We start from the raw sequence: 20968 nt of genomic DNA, 5'->3' as shown, positions 1-20968 counted from the left end.
TCTCAATCCTTGCATAAAAAAGATAAATAAATGTCTTTTGCTGCTCAAGATTTGTGAATCAATGAGCTTCTAATGGTACAAAAGGAAAGCTACCCAGTCTTGAACACTAGTGATATGCACATTAGGATAACAGAGAAAGGGTATGGATGATGCAGTGACTTTTGCTCGGTGCAGTAAATCTCTAAGCTCTTTGTACATAAATACTTAGTCTCTGTCTTTGGGGTGTGCATGTTAAAGAATGGGGTATTTTTCAGATTTCAAGAAGGGCATAAATATTAGTATTCAGAGGTATTCAAGTCTCCCAATTCAGGACTTTTGTATTTGGGTTCAGAGTTCCACCCCTCCTCCCCAGGATTCCAGAATTATTTATGTTCCATTATTTGCTACAGAGAACACTTTTGTGTTCCCTGTAGCCAGTTTGGTGTAGTGGTTAAGTGCGTGGACTCTTATCTGGGAGAACCGGGTTTGATTCCCCACTCCTCCACTTGCACCTGCTGGAATGGCCTTGGGTTAGCCATTAGCCCTGGTAGAGGTTGTCCTTGAAAGGGCAGCTGCTGTAAGAGCCCTCTCAGCCCCACCCACCTCACAGGGTGTCTGTTGTGGGGGGAGAAGATATAGGAGATTGTAAGCCTCTCTGAGTCTCTGATTCAGAGAGAAGGGCGGGCTATAAATCTGCAATTCTTCTTTTCAGGGGTGGGTGGATGGAGTAGCTTTTTTTCACCAAAATGACACCAGAATTACAGGGGACCTAGTGCTGCTTGTCCAAATTTCAGGCAAACTGGACCAAGGGGTCAAATTCTATGGACCCCTGAACCAGATACCCCAGCATTCTTGTCTCCATTGTTCCCTATAGGGGGAAAAATATGTTTCCTATGAAGAAAAATTCAGACACGCCAATAGCCTAGCACACAAAAGTAATTATTGATCAAAAACCTCCAATACAAATAGAACAAGCTTGAACAAACCAACATAAAACCAGAGAATCCAAGCCAAACTAACCTTACGTTTTTAAAAAAGAAATACTTACACCCTCACATGCAGTTAATGATTATTAAAACATAACTAGAATCTTTCTTCTGAACCTGCTGCGACAATTAAAATTTAAAAACCTACAAACCTTCTCAAAATTCTACAAACCCCAAAACAATACCAAGGAAAATTATTTTTAAAAGAATCAGAAAGGGGGAACAGGCTGATTCCCTCCGCAATACAAACCCAGAGAAACAGCTCCACTCCCTAGTGCAGCCTCAGCATGAGAAAACAGCTGCTGGGAGAGGGGGATACAGGAGCCCCCCCCCCCGGAGTGGTGCTCCAAGCCTGTTTGGATTCTCCTTTGTTTTTAACAAACCATTCCCCACAGTTGCTGTGTGGCTGTAGGGAACCCGGAACCAACTCATTAAAAACCTGAACATGTAGTTGGCCCTCATGGAGGAAAGTGAAAATGGTTATGATTGGGCAGACAGCTGAAGTGCTCTCTTTCACATTTGATCCCATTGCCTAAGACAAGTGCTGTCCATCCCCTCCCCCACTACCTAATTGCAAGGGAACTCTATAAAATGGGAGAACAATCCTGGGAAGCTTTAAAATGGCAGCCCCAGCTATTCTTGGGACCTTTCAAGAATGGATATTTAGTGTTCTGGAATCCCTAATATCATTTCAGCTGACAAGAACTTACAAAAATCCCCACATCAATACACTATTTTTCATATTTTGGGGGGAAAGAAATATTCAGGTGACTCTCTAACACCTCTACAGAACCCTAGCCTTTGGGGACTTAGTTTTACCCCTTGGCATAACAGACTCCCCAAATCCACTGTTCATTTTCCCGGAGAGGAATAAGCGGCTATTTATGATATTAACTGTACAGGAAAAAACAAAAGGGTGTACTCGGAGACACTCAAGTTTGGGAAACCTGTTAGCCTCAGTTTCTTGACCAAAGGGCAGGTTTTGTCCCTCTCAACTGAATCCAACTGTGACCTGCTTGTTTTGCCTCAGAAAACCAAATGAGAGCAACACTGAAACAAACACACTTCTGTTTACACATCCCCATCCTGAGTTCTACTTCTTTGTCATGCCAGTGTGTCATAGAACCAACAATTCCCTTTCAGTTCTATATGTATATAATATTCCACTTCTTGATTGAACTTGCTTATTCAAAATTCAGACCATAGCCAAGGCAAGTTTATATTCCATTTGTATTTCTTAATAGGGAATATAATATCCTTGTAGTATTAGCTATTGTTTGCTCCTTCAGACACAGTGTTTCATCCTCAGACACAATTATTGAGCCATTAGCAAATTCACATGAGATGTTCAAGGTATATTTGGATAGCAGATGGCTTACATTACTGCTTTATTTTAATACTCCTCAGCAATACAAAAACCCTGAACATATTTCAAACTCTGAATTTTTTTGTAAAAAAAATTACAATTGGCAGCACAGGTTATTTCTTCTCCTTCAATAGGAAGAAGCCATTCATCAACTCTGCAATCCTAGATTCCTCTAATTTTGAAGATAGCATCTAACATAGGAAATGTCTCTTTAGCTGCACTAAATGCAGGGAGGGAAAACCAATTTGAGCAGTCTCTTTAGCTGCACTAAATGTGGGGAGGGGAAAACCACACAGAACACTGAACTGAAACAAGTTCATCGGTCATTTTGTAGTTTGCTCATCCTTTGGTCAGGACAAATAAGCCTATAGAGCACTGGAACTACTGAATACTAGAAAGCTAGTATACCAACACTCACTTCATAATTCACAGATGTAGCCAACACATAATGTCAACCCATGGTTTGGCACTACACAAATAAGTCCTATGCATTTATTCCTCATGCCTAGTCAGACTCAGTACATTTTACTTTAACACAAACCATAGATTCCTGCTACATATCAACTGGCCAAGGTGTTTGTGCTTCCAATCTGTAACAGTGGTTTATTTGAAATCCTTAAGGCTGTCAAACTAGGATCTGGAAAACCCGGGTTCTAATCTCCACTCTGCCTTGTAAGCTTGCTGGATGACCTTGGGCCAGTCACACACTCTTAGACTAGCCTACCACACAGGACTGTTGTGAGGATAAAATGAAGAAGGGAGAGAATGTACTAAGCCATTCTGAGTCTCTATTTGTGAGGAAAGTGAGGAAGAAAACCTGGACCTGGCATTGCAGGCCGTGTCTAGATGGCTCAGGCTGAGCGGGCTGAAGCTAAATCCGACGAAGACAGAGGTCTTTTGCCTGGGTCGCCGTGGTCCAGGGAGGGAGATTCCCTTACTGGCCCTCGATGGTGTGCTTCTGTCAGCGGCGCACAGGGTTAGGAGCCTGGGGGTGCTACTGGAGCCTACCCTAACTATGGAGGCCCAGATAGCAGCCACTGCCAAGTCCGCATTTTTTCATCTTAGGCGGGCAAGGCAGTTGGCCCCTTTCCTGGAGGGCGACGACCTGGCAACAGTGATCCATGCAACGGTCACCTCGAGGCTGGATTACTGCAATGCCCTCTACATGGGGCTGCCCTTGTGCCGAACCCGGAAGTTGCAGCTAGTGCAGAATGCCGCTGCCCGGCTGTTGTTAGGGCTCCCTAGACGGGAGCACATCCAGCCGGGGCTTCGGGGACTGCACTGGCTGCCGATAACATACCGAGTTCGGTACAAGGTGCTGGTTATGACCTTTAAAGCCCTTTATGGTCTGGGACCTGCCTACCTTAGGGACCGTCTCTCCCCACATGTCCCCCAGAGAGTGCTGAGGTCGGGGTCTCAGAACCTCCTTATAATCCCTGGGCCAAAGGAGGCCCGTCTGAAAGCGACCAGGGACAGGGCCTTCTCGATTGCAGCTCCCTGTTGGTGGAATCAGCTCCCGGAGGAGGTGAGGGCCCTGCGGAACCTTGAACAGTTCCGCAGGGCCTGTAAAACAACCCTCTTCCGGTTGGCATATAATTAACTGTGAGCAGAATGCCTGAATATTAAATCTTAAACATCAGATTACTGAATATTGGAAATTTGAAGGACTGATTTAAGGAATAGTAGCATAGTGTATATCGATGTGAGTTTTATGTATTTTTAGGCTTTTATGTATTTTATTGTATAATTTTAATTGTATTTAAATCGACCTTTGTTAGCTTTTATTGTTGTAAGCCGCCCTGAGCCCACCTCGGTGGGGTAGGGCGGGATATAAATCGAATAAAGTAAAGTAAAGTAAAGTATAAATGAAGAAAGGAAAGAAAAATGTAATATCTTTGCCATGTTGCATGGCTATGGCAAGCTGTAGTCCATGCAAATCAGAAAACACTTATTGTTATATAAGCAAAGAAGGGATTGGAGCATGAAAACACAGTTTTAAAACATAGCACTAAAGCATAGTTAACAATGTCAGAGATATATGATAGCCTTGCTTTTGTACAGTAGACTTTATAGAACTATCATACTTTAATTGGCTAGTCAGTAGCTTTTAGTTTGCCATGTATTCCCTAACTGGCCATATATATATTTATGACAAGATTCAAATAGTTGTTCTGTACTGAACAACACAATATACACTCATTTCCATTACAGTATTTAAAATGTCATTTAAGATAACCTTTCTGAAAAAAAATGCCTTTTTTAAAATCATTTTTGATAAAACTGGCTAGAATAAAAAATCCAGAAGACATATGGAAACAATATCAATGCAGAAGCCAACCATCATTATTGGAATAATTCAGATTGCCTGTACAAGCCCAGGGGAATCCTCAGAATCATATGATCCCTCTTTCTGTCCTCATCCTATCTGCAGCCAGATAATATGACTCCCGCTTTCATAGAAAACAGACTTAATTATACCTGAACCACAAGCTATAGTTTATGTTCTTCCCTCCAAATAACAAATGAACTGCAGTTTGGAATACAGATTTAGAGGGATGAATGCAACCAATAGTTGGTGGTTCAATTGTCACAAAAGGCTGTGATTTTATGTGGAGGAAAATGCCTTTGAGTCATTGTACATTCACAAAGACAGGGTAAAGGAAAGGGGAAGTAGTAAGTATGTAAATCTGAGGTTCTGCTGTTATCCTTCATATAGCAGCAAATAGTTTCTCATTACATCTGAATGATACAACTTGATGCTTATGCCTCCAAACTTAGAAAATCCAGTAGTGAAGTCAGTTTTAAGGTGATAGTACTCTTATAGGAAAATAAATTCACCCAGCCAGAATTCCTTATGACCAGTCCTAATGGTCAGATCTCAAAGCCTTCAGATAAACTGTTACAACATAACATGGCCTATTATCAAAACTACCTTCACAAGTTTATTTTCCATCATGTCACAATTCCCACAAATACATTTTAAAGAGAAAAATAAGAAAAGTAGAGACTTACTCCAGGAATCGTTTAAATTCAGATGGTTCCACATTCTCCAGATTAAGAGCTTCACAGTTGTTCACATTATTTAATACGCCTCCAGCTACATGAGAAAAAAAGTCTGGAACTCTCACTGAAAGCAGTGCCTGATGTGCTTTGAATAGAGTATTTCCAATACAGAAAGTGATGTCAGTTTGGATCTCCTCTTTAAGAAGCCTGTAAACAAAATAGAAATAGTGATGGAAGAGCAAAAGATGGGTTTAGAAGCAACATACAGGATATTTCATAACTTTTATCCAAGTGATTTGATACATCTTCATAGTGAAAAATAAATACTAGCAAAATTGATGATTGAGTGAAATAAATACCAGCAAAATTAATTATTTGAGTGAAACATGCCCTTAATTGATCAGAAAACAGGCTTTCAGGGTCTTGGACACAACATCAAACAATGTTTTCACAAGCTATCTGCCTGTGAATATCAAACAGAGTCACACTTTTCCTGGTACTGCTAGATCACCATCCACATTTTGCTTGTGGGAAATATCAAAGGAATACCTTTTTTTTTAAAGTTTTGAGAGTAAGAGTATACATGTGCTCAAAAATACATTTCAGACCTCACTGTTATGCCTTTAGAAATCAAATACTCTGGAGGGCATTTGCGACAAGGCAACTGCTTTAATAATCTCCCCTCTAAAACGATCACCTTATCTGTTACTTCAGTCATCAAACTTTACTCATCAGAAAATGGCATGGCAGGCACTGGTAATTATTTCAACAAATTTTTGTTTATTTAAGCACATGGGCAAGGAAGGGGATTGAAATTTACATAGGTTTTTGGGTTCTGGATTATACAGGCAGAAACGTAAATATCAACACAGAACTACATTTGAGGATGCTGGCTTCACCAGAGATGGTTATAGATATATAACTGTTTGGCTTCCCCTGCAGATGTTACAAGGTTGTCTTACAGGTTACTTCATCTAAAAGTCCAGTTATACTTCACACATTATAATCACACAGTCCTGAGAGTATTCTTCTTTGTCCCTTTTGTTAAGACTAAGGTCTCTCTACTAGACCCTTTTCCTCTGGCAAAATAGTTATTCTCTTCTCATCAAGTGCAATAAACTCTGTCTTTTGGCATATTTAGGGTCTTTCAAGGCCACCTTTAAACCCTTTGCCAAATCCGTCTCTTCCAGACTTCGGCCCTGTTCACACAGTGTGTTGAATCCGGGTTAAACTAATCCAGTTCTGTTCCGAATATCTTTGCTCTGGATATTATCGATCAGACTGCCATACTGCAATTCGAATCACTCTGCAGTAAAACCATCTTCTGCTGTCCACACGACGGCACCATGCAGTTCCTTTTTCCTCTACTATTATGCACATGCGCACATTAAGTGCATATGCACATTGAGCACATGTGCATATTATGCACATAGGTTAAAACATTATGTGGTTATGCACACATCGCCTTGTAGTTTTTAAAAATGGCGACTGTAAACCGGATGTCTGAGGCTCATTTTGCTCTGGGACAGCCTTCAGACATCCAGAAGTTGCTTAATATCGCAGCAGAACTATCCAGACGGAGACAACTATGAGGTGAAACCGGAGAACTCAAAAAACACTGCAAAGGAGCAAGTAACAAAATAATCCGGTTCCGAGAAGGATTGGGGGGGCTACCACGAGTTAATACCGGGAGGCAGATACTGTTGTCTGATCAGCCACTTTAAATCCAGAGGGAAACAGCAGTGACATCTGATTATACTGTGCATCTGAACAGGGCCTAACAGTCTTTGTACACTGGACCTTAAGCTTAGAACTGCAGAACTACAATTCCCTCTCAAGATGTGTTTTTATTTTTCACACAGACTGCTTAACTTGTTCGGAACAGTCTCCAACCAGAGCCTCTTCTAGGTTCAAAGTCATACCACTTTGGCTCTGAATCAAACTGCTTCAGGAGTAGGCTCTCCTCATATTAGCAACCACTCTCTGATCCATACACTCTCCAACTGTTTCAACTCTCTCTCCAGCTGCCTAACTGTCCCTCTCCTTTAGACAGTTAGCAGAAGTTCCCCCAGTTGGAGTGAGTTCCATTATTAGCTATCCATCATGCCAATTAACTCCCTCTCATCCAAGTAGCATTGCTTCCTAGCATGCAGTTACCTGCTGTCTGTCACTGCATTTTATACGGATGACAACCTCCAGCTGGGGTCCAGGGTTCACCTGGAATTACTGATCTCCAGACTTCAGAGAGGAGTCCCCCTGGCAAAAACTGAAGTTTTGGGATTGGCAGGGGTCCCTACTGTGGCACCCATGGGTGCCATTGTGCTTGCCAGCACCTTCCCTCGTGCCTGCCAATTGCTCTTAAAAGGTGGGTGGGGCCAGGTGGTGATACTACTGGATTGCCTACTGGAAATATGATTAGCTGTGCAAATTAAAATAGCAACACCTTGACAGCACATTAGGTTTTACTCTCCTTCACTCCTTTTCTCCAATGCATTTTTAACATTACTTCTTTTGCCTCCTGCTCTTGGGTTTCCTCTGTACATGTGTATGGCTCTGCCTCCTGTAGTGGCCATTTTGTAGTCACAACCACCACCCTGTGTCAGAAGGGGAGGGATGGTAGCTCAGTGGTAGAGCATCTGCTTGGTAAGCAGAAGGTCCCAGGTTCAATCCCTGGCATCTCCAACTAAAAAGGGTCCAGGCAAGTAGGAGTGAAAAACCTCAGTTTGAGACCCTGGAGAGCCGCTGCCAGTCTGAGAAGACAATACTGACTTTGATGGACCAAGGGTCTGATTCAGTATAAGGCAGCTTCATATGTTCAACTCCAAAGGTATCTGCAGCCTCCCAAAAGTTGGGGGAGGGGATCCCTGCTCTTTGGTGTTGCATCCCTATTGAGCTCCCACTACAAACTCTGCCCTCAGGCACCACCCCCAAATCCCCAGGAGTAGTTTTCCTACTTGAAACTGGCAAACCTAACATTCTGATTCTAGTGTACACACATACAGAAGTGCATGAATATTAAGACATTACCTATTGCTCAGCCTGCTTCTTCACAAGTTTATTTTGAACTAACAATATTATTAATTATTAAATAATAATAAATATTGCTACAGTTTTCAATCCATCACATTTTTATCCCACCCCTCATGCAAATCTCAAGGCAGCATACACGATTTTCCTGCATCTCTTTTTAAAAAAGTCTATCACTAAACAAAAACAAACCCTTTCTTTCTTGTCCAGTTACAAAAAGTGCTGTGCTCCCCTTTCTCTGTAGATGTTGCTGCCTGAGGCTAAGTTGCAGCTGTAAAAAATGCATAACCAAATTAATTAGGAGATTCACCACCTTCATACCAACTCCTTCTTTCAGTTGTTTCTCTTTAGCGCTTGAGGAAAGTTGCGGGTGAAACAGGGTGTTGGTTTTTGAGTATGGGTACCTTTATAAAAATTAAAATGACCATATTACCAAAAAGCAAGATATAAATATAGTAAATAAATGGCACATTTTCTGCAAGGCTGCCTTTGCAAATGACCTGGATTGTCTGGAGCTGGAGATAAACAGTATTATGATGCTAGGTACAGGAATTGTTATGCACTGCTTCAGTGGTTAAAGGCCCAAATGATCTAGATTCCGGGTGCCAGGAGTTTACTTGTTGCCCTGTGAACCTTTGTGCTTAGTTCTGGTGAGGCTCCCCTCCAAATACCTTTTATATTACTACTTGCAAGCAAGAAGACTTCTGCGAAGCCCCCGCCTCCTTGCATCCAGCTTCCCACCTGCTCTTACCTGCTCACATCCTGACTCAGTTGCTCAGCCACCATCTCCTTCAGCCTCCGCCTCTCCAAAGAACACCTGTCACCGCCTCTCCCTCCTCCTTCCCGGGTCCCACCTGGCCCTCTAGAGGCGGCGTCGCCCCCACAGCGCGCCATGTATCAACAGCCACCCGCTCGAGGCGAGGCCAAGCAAGAGCACACCCAGCTCTTTTGCGTACCAACACTCGGAACGTCATACGCCGTGGAAACCGGGTCTTTGTATTCACAAAGCGTATTTCCACTAGAACTTTCCTCTCCCGCGCGAGACAGCCTAGTCTCTATTATGTTTACCGCACGTAACTCAAGCAAGGAACCTCTCAAAACAGCTTGCTAACGAGCTTTTTCCGTGCCGGAAACCTGCGCTCTATAGGCACTGCTGAAAAAAAGTCCACCCTTTCCTTCTCATTGGGCCACAGAAAGGTTTGGACCAATTAGGACTTGCCTTCTCTTCTATAGCCGCGGAGTCCCGCCTCCATCTTGTTTACTTTCCATGCGGCACAAATGTTGATGAAGGGTAGTATCGGTCAGGATTGGGGAGAGTGTGGAGGGGGTTCGGCTGTAATCGGGGGCAAATGAAGTCCGAGTCCTCAGAAGGAACAGAGTGCAAAACACGTACATGACAGAAAGCATAGAAGCGAATGGGCATAGCCATATTCCTTCTAACCTATGGTGCAGTAACATTTGATGCTTGCTGTTTTTTACCTCTGGTTTTGGTGATTACTCGTATGTGCTTGTGTTTTAATTCTGTAGAATTCTGCTGCTTGTATCATAAATGGGGTTTTTTGCTACTCCCGTTTTTATGTTTTATAATTTTTATTTTTAACTTTTGCCTTGAAGGTTGTTGGGGTTTTTTTTAACAGATAAAACTATTTTTTAAAAAACAGTTCTGGTGTTTAAAAAGGAGATCCAGGTTCTTATCCAACCCCAGCCATGGAAACCTGCTAAGTGAACTCAGGCCATTCACACACTCAGCCTAACCTACCTCACAGGTTTGTTATGAGCATAAACTGCTTTGGGTGCCCATTTAGGGAGATGGGCAAGGTACAAATGAAGGAAATAAATAAATTCCTGATTATTGGCTCCAGCAGAATTCAACAAACTGGAAAATTAAAGCTTGCATCCTTAGAGAACTGTCCTGTTGTGCACAGTCTGTGCATTTAATTATGTTAAGCAGTCAGTTCCAACACTATACAGGGTGCAGAATCCACAGGACTGGATGTTATCCCAGACAAACACACAGACACAACCAGCTAGATTAGACAAGTTTTCAGGGGCAAAATAGTACAATAATAAGAATTCCGTGGGATTCTCTGTGCATAGGACAAGAGCTATGGTCTTAAAGAAAGGACAGATAGTTATGAAGAATATGTCTTGTTACCTGGGATATTCCTCACAAACTCTCATGTTCAGCTATTTCAGACAATTAAAAAAAAATTGAGAATCTTAAGATCTGCCAAAAGCAGGAGTTCACAAACTATGCTTTATTGCAGCCAGGAAAACAATGTTGTGTGCTTCATATACGAAACCTTGGTTCATTCAAGTTTTAATAGAGCAAATGGAAATATATTCACCAATAGTTACTCCAATTGATTTAGGTTTTCTGAGACACAAATCTTCTATTAACCCTTGTATATCTGTTGTTTAGCTACATGTGTCAAGGAGATCTAGTGTGATCTATGCATAAGGAACGTAGCCCTCCCTGGAACTGACATGATTGTGGTAGGGCTATGAAGAAGCCAGCTAATTGTTAATAGATAGTTCACTTTTTAATGTCATACATACAAGAAATGTCTTTATAAAGAGCTGGGTACAGGGCACCACGTTAGTTGCAGTTTATTAGAACAAGGCAGATACTAGGATACACAAGTCATAATCTGAGTTCTTCAGGCTCTGTTAAAGTTTTGAAACATTGTGTGCATACATCCTAGTTTTTTCCCCAGTTAACACCACTGCACAGGAAGCTATCAACTGGCATTACAATTATATTTCATTTGTAAATTTATAACCGGAAATTTATAATCTCACATGTGCTTAGACAAAACAAGTTTGTTTTCTTTAGACTTCTATAGTAACATGTAGACCCAAAGTTCAGATAACATCTTTAATAGTTAAAAATATAGTTAAATAAAACAACAAAATTCCAACCAGTAGAGTGAAAATTGTTGATTATCTCATACCAACAGCAGCTTCTGGTACCCCTGCACTGATTCATTATAAATTTTTTAAAGGCACCACACATTATTATTTTAAAGCAAGTAACCAAAATGAAGCAACTTTCTATTAATTCCTTATTGTACAAGCACAAACATTTTAAGGCAAGTGTTTCATGTGCAAAATACAGAATACGGGTAAAACCAACATTAACATTACATAGTCTTACACCACCTTCTTGTAATAACATTGGCATCAATATGTACAGTACACTGAAAACATTTTCTCTAGCAGAGCTCTGTCTAGGCTGCAGATATGGTCCTGATCACAAGTAACGAGCTTTTAACATTTAGATTCTGTCGGCAAAAGAAAGAAAAAAAGGTCACTCTCTTTTTCTTGACTCTTCTTTTAGAAAAGTCCATATCAACTTGTTCACAATGTCAGGTTGATCTTGTTGGAGCCAGTGGCTGGCGTCGGACAGAATAGTCAGTCTAAATTGATTTTTGACATACAGTCTTGTGATTTCTGCCATTTCCACCTCCATAAAAGGATCCCTTTCTCCCCATAGCAACAGAGTAGGCATGGTGACCTCATGATGCTGAAGAGGGAGGCAACTTTAAAACAAAAGGGGAATTTTTATGTTATTATTTAAAAAGAAATCAGTTCAGCTGTATTGCACCATCAGTTGTACCAATCCAAGCATGCTGTCATGTTTCCCCATGCAGCCAATATATGGATACAGATAAGCACTTACATCTGCATCAGAATGCACACCCCTGTCCTAATGAAGCAGCCACATCTGTCTTTGAATTTATTTATGCTATGTATAGTAATTATAAAACAGAATGCAGAATGTGATATAAATTTCCATCTAGGATGCCTAGCTGCAGAGCTGGATCAGGCCTACAGACATGTATAAAGATTCCTCAGTTTAATAAATTATCTGAAAGTTAAGTTTTATTAGCACCAAGGACAACTGCCCTTAATTGTTATAAAATCAATAAATGAATCTAATCAGTCTTCCATTGAATTAATTAATTATCATTATGACATTGTGTATGGTATAACCAGGAGATCCTAAGATTGCCTGGCTACCTGAAGTTCTAGCTCTAATGTTATGCACCACTAGGTGGCAAGCTAGATTTATTTTGGGGGCTGAAAGAGCTGTGACTGACCCAAGGTCACCCAGCTAGCTTCATGTGGAGGAGTGTGGAATCAAACCCAGTTCTCCAGATTAGAACCCACTGCTCTTAACCATGCTGCCTCTCATCTTCCATGGAATGTATTGTCCTTTCAGGGTAAGGGAGCCCTTGCATAATATAAAGAGGCTGTATCCTATGAATTGTGAGTGCCAGGACATTGTAGAGCAGATCTTTACTGCATTGCCTTTTGGAAGTAATGAGGGACTGTTGGATGAAGTGGACAATGTCACATCTGCAAGTTCCTTGCACTCTTGGATCACAGGATCCAACCTGTTGTTCAGTTACAAGGTTGTGTGAACTAATGCATGAAGAAATCATATGCACATACATCTGTTTAAACCAAGCAGACTGAAAATATTTGCTGAGAAATAGGTCCCACTGATTTCAATAAAGCTCATTTCCAAGTAAGTGCCTGGATTTGTGATCCTAAAGACACTTACTTGGAAGTGATTCCTGCTGAAGTCATAGCAACTTACTTCTGAATAAGTGGTGGTGGAAAGCTGACATGGCGACCCTATAGAGTTTTCAAGACAAGAGATGTTCAGATGCAGTTTGTCATTGCCTGTTTCTAAGTTGCAACCCTAGCATTCCTTGGAAGGCTCCCATCCAAATACTGAGCAGGGCCAACCCTGCTTAGCTTCCAAGATCTGATGAAACTAGGCTAGCCTGGGCTATCCAGGTCAGGGTCTTTGAATGAGTACTGGAATCAAATTATAAGCAAGTGGTTCAGTTTAAATGGAATGTAAAGAGACACTAGTCTTATAAAATCAATGGGACCAATTACTTGATCTCATACAGATTACACATAATAAGTATGGTGTACTGGTTAGTGTTAGACTAGGGGAGCAGAGATAGTGTTCCATAAGTCTCATCCAACTGGATGAATTCTTTAAACCTAGACTTGATTCTGAAAAGTTGGTGTATGGATTCAAACACAGTAAGTTTGCATATTGATCTTACTGTTATTTATTGATTTTATTTAACTGTATGTTGTATTTTAGAGGGTTTTAAATTGTATATTTATAAATTGTTGTCAGCCACTCTGAGCCGGTTATAAATAAAATTAAATGAATAAAAGTTCTGTTTAAGATTACTGAAGGTAATGCTAAATCTTTTACTAAAAGTGTACACTATAAATGTATGATATATGAAGAATGAATAAAAGCATTAAACTACACTGTATAAAGGAACACAGACACTTTTAAAAACTATTAATTTACATATAAAGTTTATCTCTTCCCCCTCCCCACCTCAGAAGAATCATGCTTCATATAAATGCGGGTCAAATGAAACTGGAACTTTTTGACAACCCTACCACTGGGCTCCTTAGATACTTTAACAGAAAATCAAATTAATTCAAACTGGTTGCCTCCTTGGCTAAATGGTACAGAACTGATTTCGCGCTTTCTCAATGGGCCCCAGAGACGACGGTTGCTAACTCTGGATTGGGGGAAAAATTGGAGATTTGAAAGTGGAACCTGGAGAAAGTAGGTTTTGGGGAGAGGAGGGGCTTCTATCAGGTAAAGTGCCATAGAGTCCATCCTTCAAAGCAGCCATTTTTCTCCAGAAGATCTGATCTCTACTGTTTGGAGATCAGTTGTAATTCCAGGAAATCTCCAGGCCCCACCTGCTCAATGGAACTCCCAAAAAGGACAACAGAGACTCCCATTCTGTCTCTGACTTCTACAAACCTCTCCCAGAAGCATCTTTTGTGTTCAGGAATGGCACAGGAGGAGATTTATCCTAAAGTGATACATGCCCCCAAACTGAGCCCTATAGGTTCACCTACTTGCTTGTGAAGAGAGGCTTGGATAGTGTACTTCACCCAAGAACATGATACTTACCTGAAAAGGTTTCTATAGTGATTAATGGGACCAGTTAGTGCTCCTGGCTGGGAAAAAACATAAAGGTAAGCTTCAATATCTTCTGCTGTTAGCTTGCAGCCTTTTCTCCCTATTCCAGTCAATGGGCTGGTAAAGAGATTTCTCAAGATCTACAACAATAAATAAGAAAATGCATCAAAGTCGTTTAAAACTGCTTGAAATTGCTAACCAATTGTAAATCATCTCCATTGTCATATTTTCAAACTAAGTAGGAAATGCTTACCTATATTAATCAGCCTTCCATTGTTATTTATAGTTAAGTTAAAATTAGAAAGCAAGAATTTTTCCATGAATTGATGTCTGATCAAATCTGTACACAGCACACATTGGTAAAGCAAAACATATTGAGATATGGCTGTCAGATAGCCATAAAAAGGACATCATTTTGGCTCAGAATACTGCTTTAGATTGCCTTAAAGAAAATCACAGTCCCTTCTTTAGAATTCACAGGAATCTAATCCAGGATCACAAGTGATACTTTATTGAGCAGGTTACATTTCACATCAAGACAAAAGTATGAAAGCCAGCACGGCCAGAGTAGTGGACTTGGATCTGCAAGTAGGTTGCCACTTCCAGGAAGGTGCTGGAGATCTCCCAAAATTACAATTGAACTTCAGATGACAGAGAGCAGTTCCTTTGGAAAGAACAGCTGCTTTGGAGGGTAGAATTTATGACATTATACTCTGCTGAGGTCCCTGCTCTTCCCAAACCTTGCTTCCGAAGGCTCCACTCCCAAATCACCAGATACTTCCCAAGCAGGAGATAGCAACCTTATCTATAAAATCTTGGTTCAAACCCCTTCAGGTGTGTCAAACTTATTTGTTATGAGGGACGGATCTGACATAAATGAGACCTTGCCGGCTTGGGCCATGTGTGTCATAAAACGTAATGCCTGGTAGAGATATAAACTTTATAAAGGACACAAACACACACAAAGATTTTTTTAAGGAGCTCAGATTGGTTGACTCAGTGGCAGATTAAGGTTTGTCAAGTAGAAAGCATGAAATAATACTAAGTTTTAATATTATATATTTAGCAACTCACCCATCATGGTGAGTAAATGGAACCTCCATACTCAGCAAACCTCAGTATACCAGTGCTAGGAGGCAACATCAGGTGAAGACCTGGTTGGTTGCTGTGTGAAACCCAAAGCTGGACTAGATGGACCACTGATCTGATCCATCAGGGCTTTTTTAAAGCTCTTATGTTCTTCTAATATCTTTTTAACTTTGAAAAAATATTTCTAGAAAGAATAATTCTGAATAGTCAAATTTTAAAGGGGGCACTTCTCAAAAAGCATTTCGATATAGCATGAAATTTTCTAGCATTATTTGTGCATTTGTGAGGATGATTGCAACGTGGAACTGAAAGCAGAATATGCATTAAATTTAAAATGTACATTCAAGCCAGCTTGGGTATTATATTTGAAAGAGCAGGAGGCCCACAAGGACTTGAAATGAGCATCTCATTTTCCCTTCTCCCACTATATCCTCTTTCTCACCACTGCAAGGCCCAGTTGAGTAGTTCCAGCAGCTATTAAAGTGTTCAAAGCCAAAATGCTTGCCCAAATCCTCTATGGTATCCCTATTTGGATCTCAGCTTTTACCAGGAAAGTGGAGGGCATTCAAGCCTCATTCTTTAGACAAATTCTTGGTTTGCCAAAATGTGTGTCCTACTTTGCTCTCTGCTCTGAAGTGGGTCAGTCTTTGGTGGAGACAAAAGCCTGGATTGCAGTGTTTAAATTCTGGCTCAAAATTCATTTTAGAACAGATCCCAACAGCCTTCTTGATTGTATGAAAAGAGACCCATATATTTCATCCTGGACAGCAGTGCTTCTGTCTAAACTCAATCAATTGGGGTTAGAGGTAGATGATTTTTCTACCGCTGATGAGTCATATATCTTCAGATGTATTAAACTGAGACTATGGGAATCGGAGGAAACGAAATTACGGCCAACTGACCCTTATATTTGCTCTCCAGCTTCCTTAGGTCTTTATGCTTTTTGTGGCAAAATGCCCAATTATCTATCAGACCTAACCACTCCAAGTCATCGCAGGGCATTTATGTTGGCTAGACTAAACGCGTTTCCCTCCAAAGTTTTACAAGGGAGATATCAGCGAGTCCCTTTAGCCGACAGACTTTTCTCCTGTGGAGCAAATACCCCTGACTCAATCCAGCATATATTGCTTGATTGTTCTTTATACCATAACCTCCGTAAAGATTTATTTGGCAAGCTTTCTTTTTCTCCAGATTTGTCTATTCTGCCACCCTGTTATTATTTATTGAGTGATACTGAGGGGGTGGTTAGTGAGGCTGTGGCAAAATTTCTGGCTGACATCCTTAAATTTAATTCTGACCATGTTTGAATGCATCTGTAAGCTCGGTTTTGATTTTATCTCCAATGTTTAAATTTTTATATTCTGTGTATTTTTATCTGAATCTTTTATGCCATCAAAGGTTTGGTATGGTATAGTGGGGAACTGTCAAGGAGTTGTGGGAGGGCACCTCATTTCCCCCGTATCCCCTTCCCCACACTATTTCCTCTTTCCCTCTTTCTGGCAATCGCCATATCCTCACTTTTCCCTGCTTCTTTCTCTTCTTTCCACCAACCTACCAAATTGCCTTTTATCTGCCACCCATTTTCCACTATATTTATCATTTATTTACTTAACTTATTGCTCATCTTCTGTACAATAGGGACCCAAAGCAACTTACATTATTATGCTCACTTCCATTTTATCTTCACAACAACCCTGTGGGATTGAAAGTGTATGGCTGGCCCAAAGTCACCAAGTGAGCTTCCATGTCAGATTGGGGATTCAAATCTGGGTCTTCCAGATCCTAATTTGAAACTCTAACCACTATATCACATTGGATTTGTAGGATAGCTGCTGTTGAACAACAGCAAGCAGTCAGGTCAGACTGAGTCATGCAAGCTGGATGACAGCAAGTTGTTTGGGGGTTGCTGGCAGGCCCTGATAAGCCCTGTCCCTCCTGCTATTTATTGACAGATACCAAGGCTTGAATGCTGGCAATATTGTTGTGGTTGCCTACCAACAGCCATTGAGGACATTTGTTTCTTAAAGCTACAGACACTGTTTCTATCATTTGGTTAAAAAAAACCCCACCAATGTTGTTGTTTTTTGTTTTATATTTCATATTTTTTTCTGCAAACCTAAAACATTTCTCAAATTTGTAGAAACAGTCATCTTCTCAGATCATAGCTCAAATTTCTGAATTTAAGTATCCACAGATGAGGCAACATTGAGAATCAGATACATTGATTATATGCGGTAACACAAAAAAAATAAAGTATCATCTCTGGAAAAGATCTAACAGTCTGATCAAGTATATATGTTCTCAAAGGTATATTCCACTGAATTCAATGATGTTTACTCTCAAGTTTCATAGGTAAGGTTGCTAGCTCTGTATTGGGAAATACCTGGAGATTTTGGGGGTGAAGCCTGGGGAAGACAGATTTTGGGTAGGGGAGGGACTTCAACAGGGTATAAAGGAACCATTTTATCCAGGGTACCTGATCTGGGTCATCTGGAGATCAACTGTACTAATGGGAGATCTCCAGGTGCTACCTGGAAGCTGGCATCCCTTAGTTGTAGGACATATAACACTAGCATGTGCATCCTATGAAACAAGAATACATATATGTGTTTTTACACTTACACACAATTTCCAATAACCAAGTAAACAAGACAATTTCTTAATAAAAGTAAACCTTTCATTCTTGCATTTAAATTTTTTCATGAGGGGCAGTGTTCCCATCAATACTAATACATTCAACAGGTTTTCTTTCTAGATATTCACCTTGAAATCATTTATTGTAAACATAAGTTCAGGAAACCATGGCATCTGGAAGAAGTAGTAGAAAGAGGATTTCATCATTTGTGATGGATGTCGTAGAACATATTCTTCAAAGAAAAAAAAAGAATGAAGAAAAGCTGATAAAATTCTAATAAACTCTATTTTTTATATTCAGGAACTACTACAATAAAACTGCCACTCATAAATATAATTAATTTCTCCTTAATCTCACAGAAACAAGAAAGAAGCATGTAGAAGAAGTGAGCTGTATTGCAAGCAATTCACTTGATCTAACAAATTCATTTTTTTTAACAGCAAATTGCTAGAACTATTCTTAGGATTTCACAGCAGAAATAAAATTGACTGGAATAAAGGCATTAGCAAAGAATCAGATTTTAAGACATGAACCCTTAAACTAGATGCATCTCACTAGAGACAAAGGCTGCTGGTTTTTCTCCATTCTGCTGCCTGTGTAGCAACTTCAGATCAGCCATGAATGAGCTGTTAAAAAGGCTGAACCTTTGTAACAGGATGCTTTACCCTAAGAATATATACCCTTTTCTCACATTAGCAGGTCACATCAGCATTTGGTGGCATAATTGAACAAGGTCAAATATAAGAAGCCGCTGAGACAGCAGTGCCTAAAATGTTATAGCAATACACATTTTCATTTCATTTTGAATTTTTGCCATTTCCACCTCCATTTCTGAATCCCACACAGGTCACACAAAGAAGCATTGGGTGTCCTGTACATTTGCTCCCCATTAATCCAATGCACAGCCTTTGAACTAATTTTTGTCAGAGTGCGCCCCTGTGATGGACAGTAAATGGTTAACATTGTAACCACAGCTGACAACCTTTAGGGGATTCATATGGAATTCTTCAGTTGAGAGGGTCAGTTAAGAACTGGGAGCTGAGAGATAATAGTGGGGAAAAGAAGCAGACTGTTAAGAAGATCAAGAAATAACCTGAAGTAGGGAAGTGGGACAAGTAGCCCATCCCTATCAAGAGTGAGGAAAATAGCTCCTAGAAGAAGCCAATGTATAAGGAAGGAAATGGAAACTTGTGTGAATGTTTCTGCCTTCACCAACTTTAGTGTCTATGAGACCAAGAAGCTTATGGTTGTTTATATAAGCAGAGACTGCCAAGAAATTTCTCTCTTCAAGCTTTAAAGACCTGTTGGAATAATAGAAATAGATACTTTGCTTGTGACAAATTATCTGCTTTTAGTTTAGTTTATTTGATTTATATCCCGCCCTCCCTGCCAAAGCAGGCTCAGGCGGCTCACATTATATAATAGAGTAACAATAAAAACAGTTAATTTAATCATTAGATTAAAACAATTTTTAAAAAATTGGTGTTAATATCTTACAATTTAAGGATGACGTTCAGTGTTCTTAAACATCCATATTTAGATCTAATATCTTGGCAGAGGTTATCATTCAGTTAAAAGCTAACTGAAATAGTATCATCTTGCAGGCCTTGCAGAACTGGGCAAGGTCCCGGAAGGCTCTGACCTCCTCAGGCAGTTGGTTCCACCAATGGGGGGCAGCGACTGAGAAGACTTTTTCTCTAGCTGTTTTCAGTCTTGCCTCCCTCACCCTGGGGATCGATAGTAAACTTTGTGTTCCTGATCTGAGTACCCTCTGGGGAACATGTGGGGAGAAACATTTCCTAAGGTAGGCAAGTCCTTGGCCATATAGGGCTTTAAAGATAATAACCAGCACCTTGTAGCAAATCCAGTATACCACTGCAGTATACCACTGCAGCCAATGCAGTGTCCACAGCCCAGGCTGTATATGCTCCCGCATGGAGAACCCCATAGCAGCCTGGGTGTCGCTTTCTGCCCCAGCTGCAGTTTCTGGACTCAGGACAGGGGCAGCCCCATGTAGAGGACATTACAGTAGTCCAGTCTTGAGGGGACTGTAGCATGGATCACAGTTGCCAGGTTGCTGCACTCAAGGAAGGGAACCAACTGCCCTACCCTCACAAGATGGTAAAAGGTGGATGTGGCAGTGACTGCTATCTGGGCCTCCATTGTTAAGGAAGGCTCCAGTAGCACCCCCAGCAGCTTCTTCTAAATACAAAGTTATCTCATCCCTGTTGTCTGTTCACCTCATAAGTCCTAAACTTGATCCCAATCTGACCAACCATTTCCCCTCAAAGTGAAATAAAACAGTTTGTTAGTTTTGATTTATCATCAGCCTCTCTTGTGCCTTTATCAAACAAGGGGAAGAATAAGGATTTTAGCTTCTCCCCTCAGTTCCATAGACTAGGAAAGCATTTACCAATATACATTCAAATGACTGGATGGGATAACCAGAGAAAAACAAAAAAGAACAAAATAAAGGGAAATCCTGTGAAGGAGGGAGAAACTGTCATAGCTCCTAATTTCCTTCCAGTGTTCAGGAATCTACTCTTCCTGTTCTTTTCTGAAACTGGCATCACCCTTCCTCTCTATGCTAGAATTCTGGGGTTCCATATGGAAGAGATTCCTGTGGATCCCAGCTCAAAAACAGAGGGGAGTTTATCAGGAGTCAGAAATCATTGAGAAGATCAGGGCAAAAGAAAATACTTATTCACATAGTATGTAATTAATGTATGGAATGTGTCCAAAAGTGATCACACCGCTTCGGAGCAGTGACCATAATGTTATTGATTTCACCATTTGTATAAATAGAGAGTTGCCCCAAAAGACCAGCACGACCATGTTTAACTTTAAAAGGGGTAAATTCTCTGAGATGAGGAGGCATGTGAAGAGGAAACTGAAAGGAA

At 40.6% G+C, this 20968-nt stretch overlaps 2 protein-coding genes across 2 annotated transcripts in view; both read right to left on the bottom strand.

Moving 5' to 3' along the window:
* Positions 1-9513, bottom strand: part of BTBD8 (BTB domain containing 8) — a 65243-nt gene extending 55730 nt beyond the window's left edge. Inside the window, exons 1-2 of the mRNA XM_060232184.1 lie at positions 9113-9513; positions 5344-5541 (exon numbers count right to left, since the gene is read on the bottom strand). Of these exons, the coding sequence (XP_060088167.1) occupies positions 5344-5541; positions 9113-9255 (341 nt within the window). The 5' untranslated portion in view covers positions 9256-9513. The remainder of the gene's footprint in view (positions 1-5343; positions 5542-9112) is intronic.
* Positions 9514-10885: 1372 nt separating this feature from the next.
* EPHX4 (epoxide hydrolase 4) overlaps positions 10886-20968 on the bottom strand; it is a 44750-nt gene continuing 34667 nt past the window's right edge. Inside the window, exons 5-7 of the mRNA XM_060232183.1 lie at positions 18197-18300; positions 14336-14484; positions 10886-11903 (exon numbers count right to left, since the gene is read on the bottom strand). Coding sequence (XP_060088166.1) covers positions 11672-11903; positions 14336-14484; positions 18197-18300 — 485 coding nt within the window. The 3' untranslated portion in view covers positions 10886-11671. The remainder of the gene's footprint in view (positions 11904-14335; positions 14485-18196; positions 18301-20968) is intronic.

This window comes from Heteronotia binoei, chromosome 2, assembly GCF_032191835.1.
Source record: "Heteronotia binoei isolate CCM8104 ecotype False Entrance Well chromosome 2, APGP_CSIRO_Hbin_v1, whole genome shotgun sequence".
NCBI lineage: Eukaryota > Metazoa > Chordata > Lepidosauria > Squamata > Gekkonidae > Heteronotia > Heteronotia binoei.
This window is presented reverse-complemented; position numbering and strand designations above follow the sequence as displayed.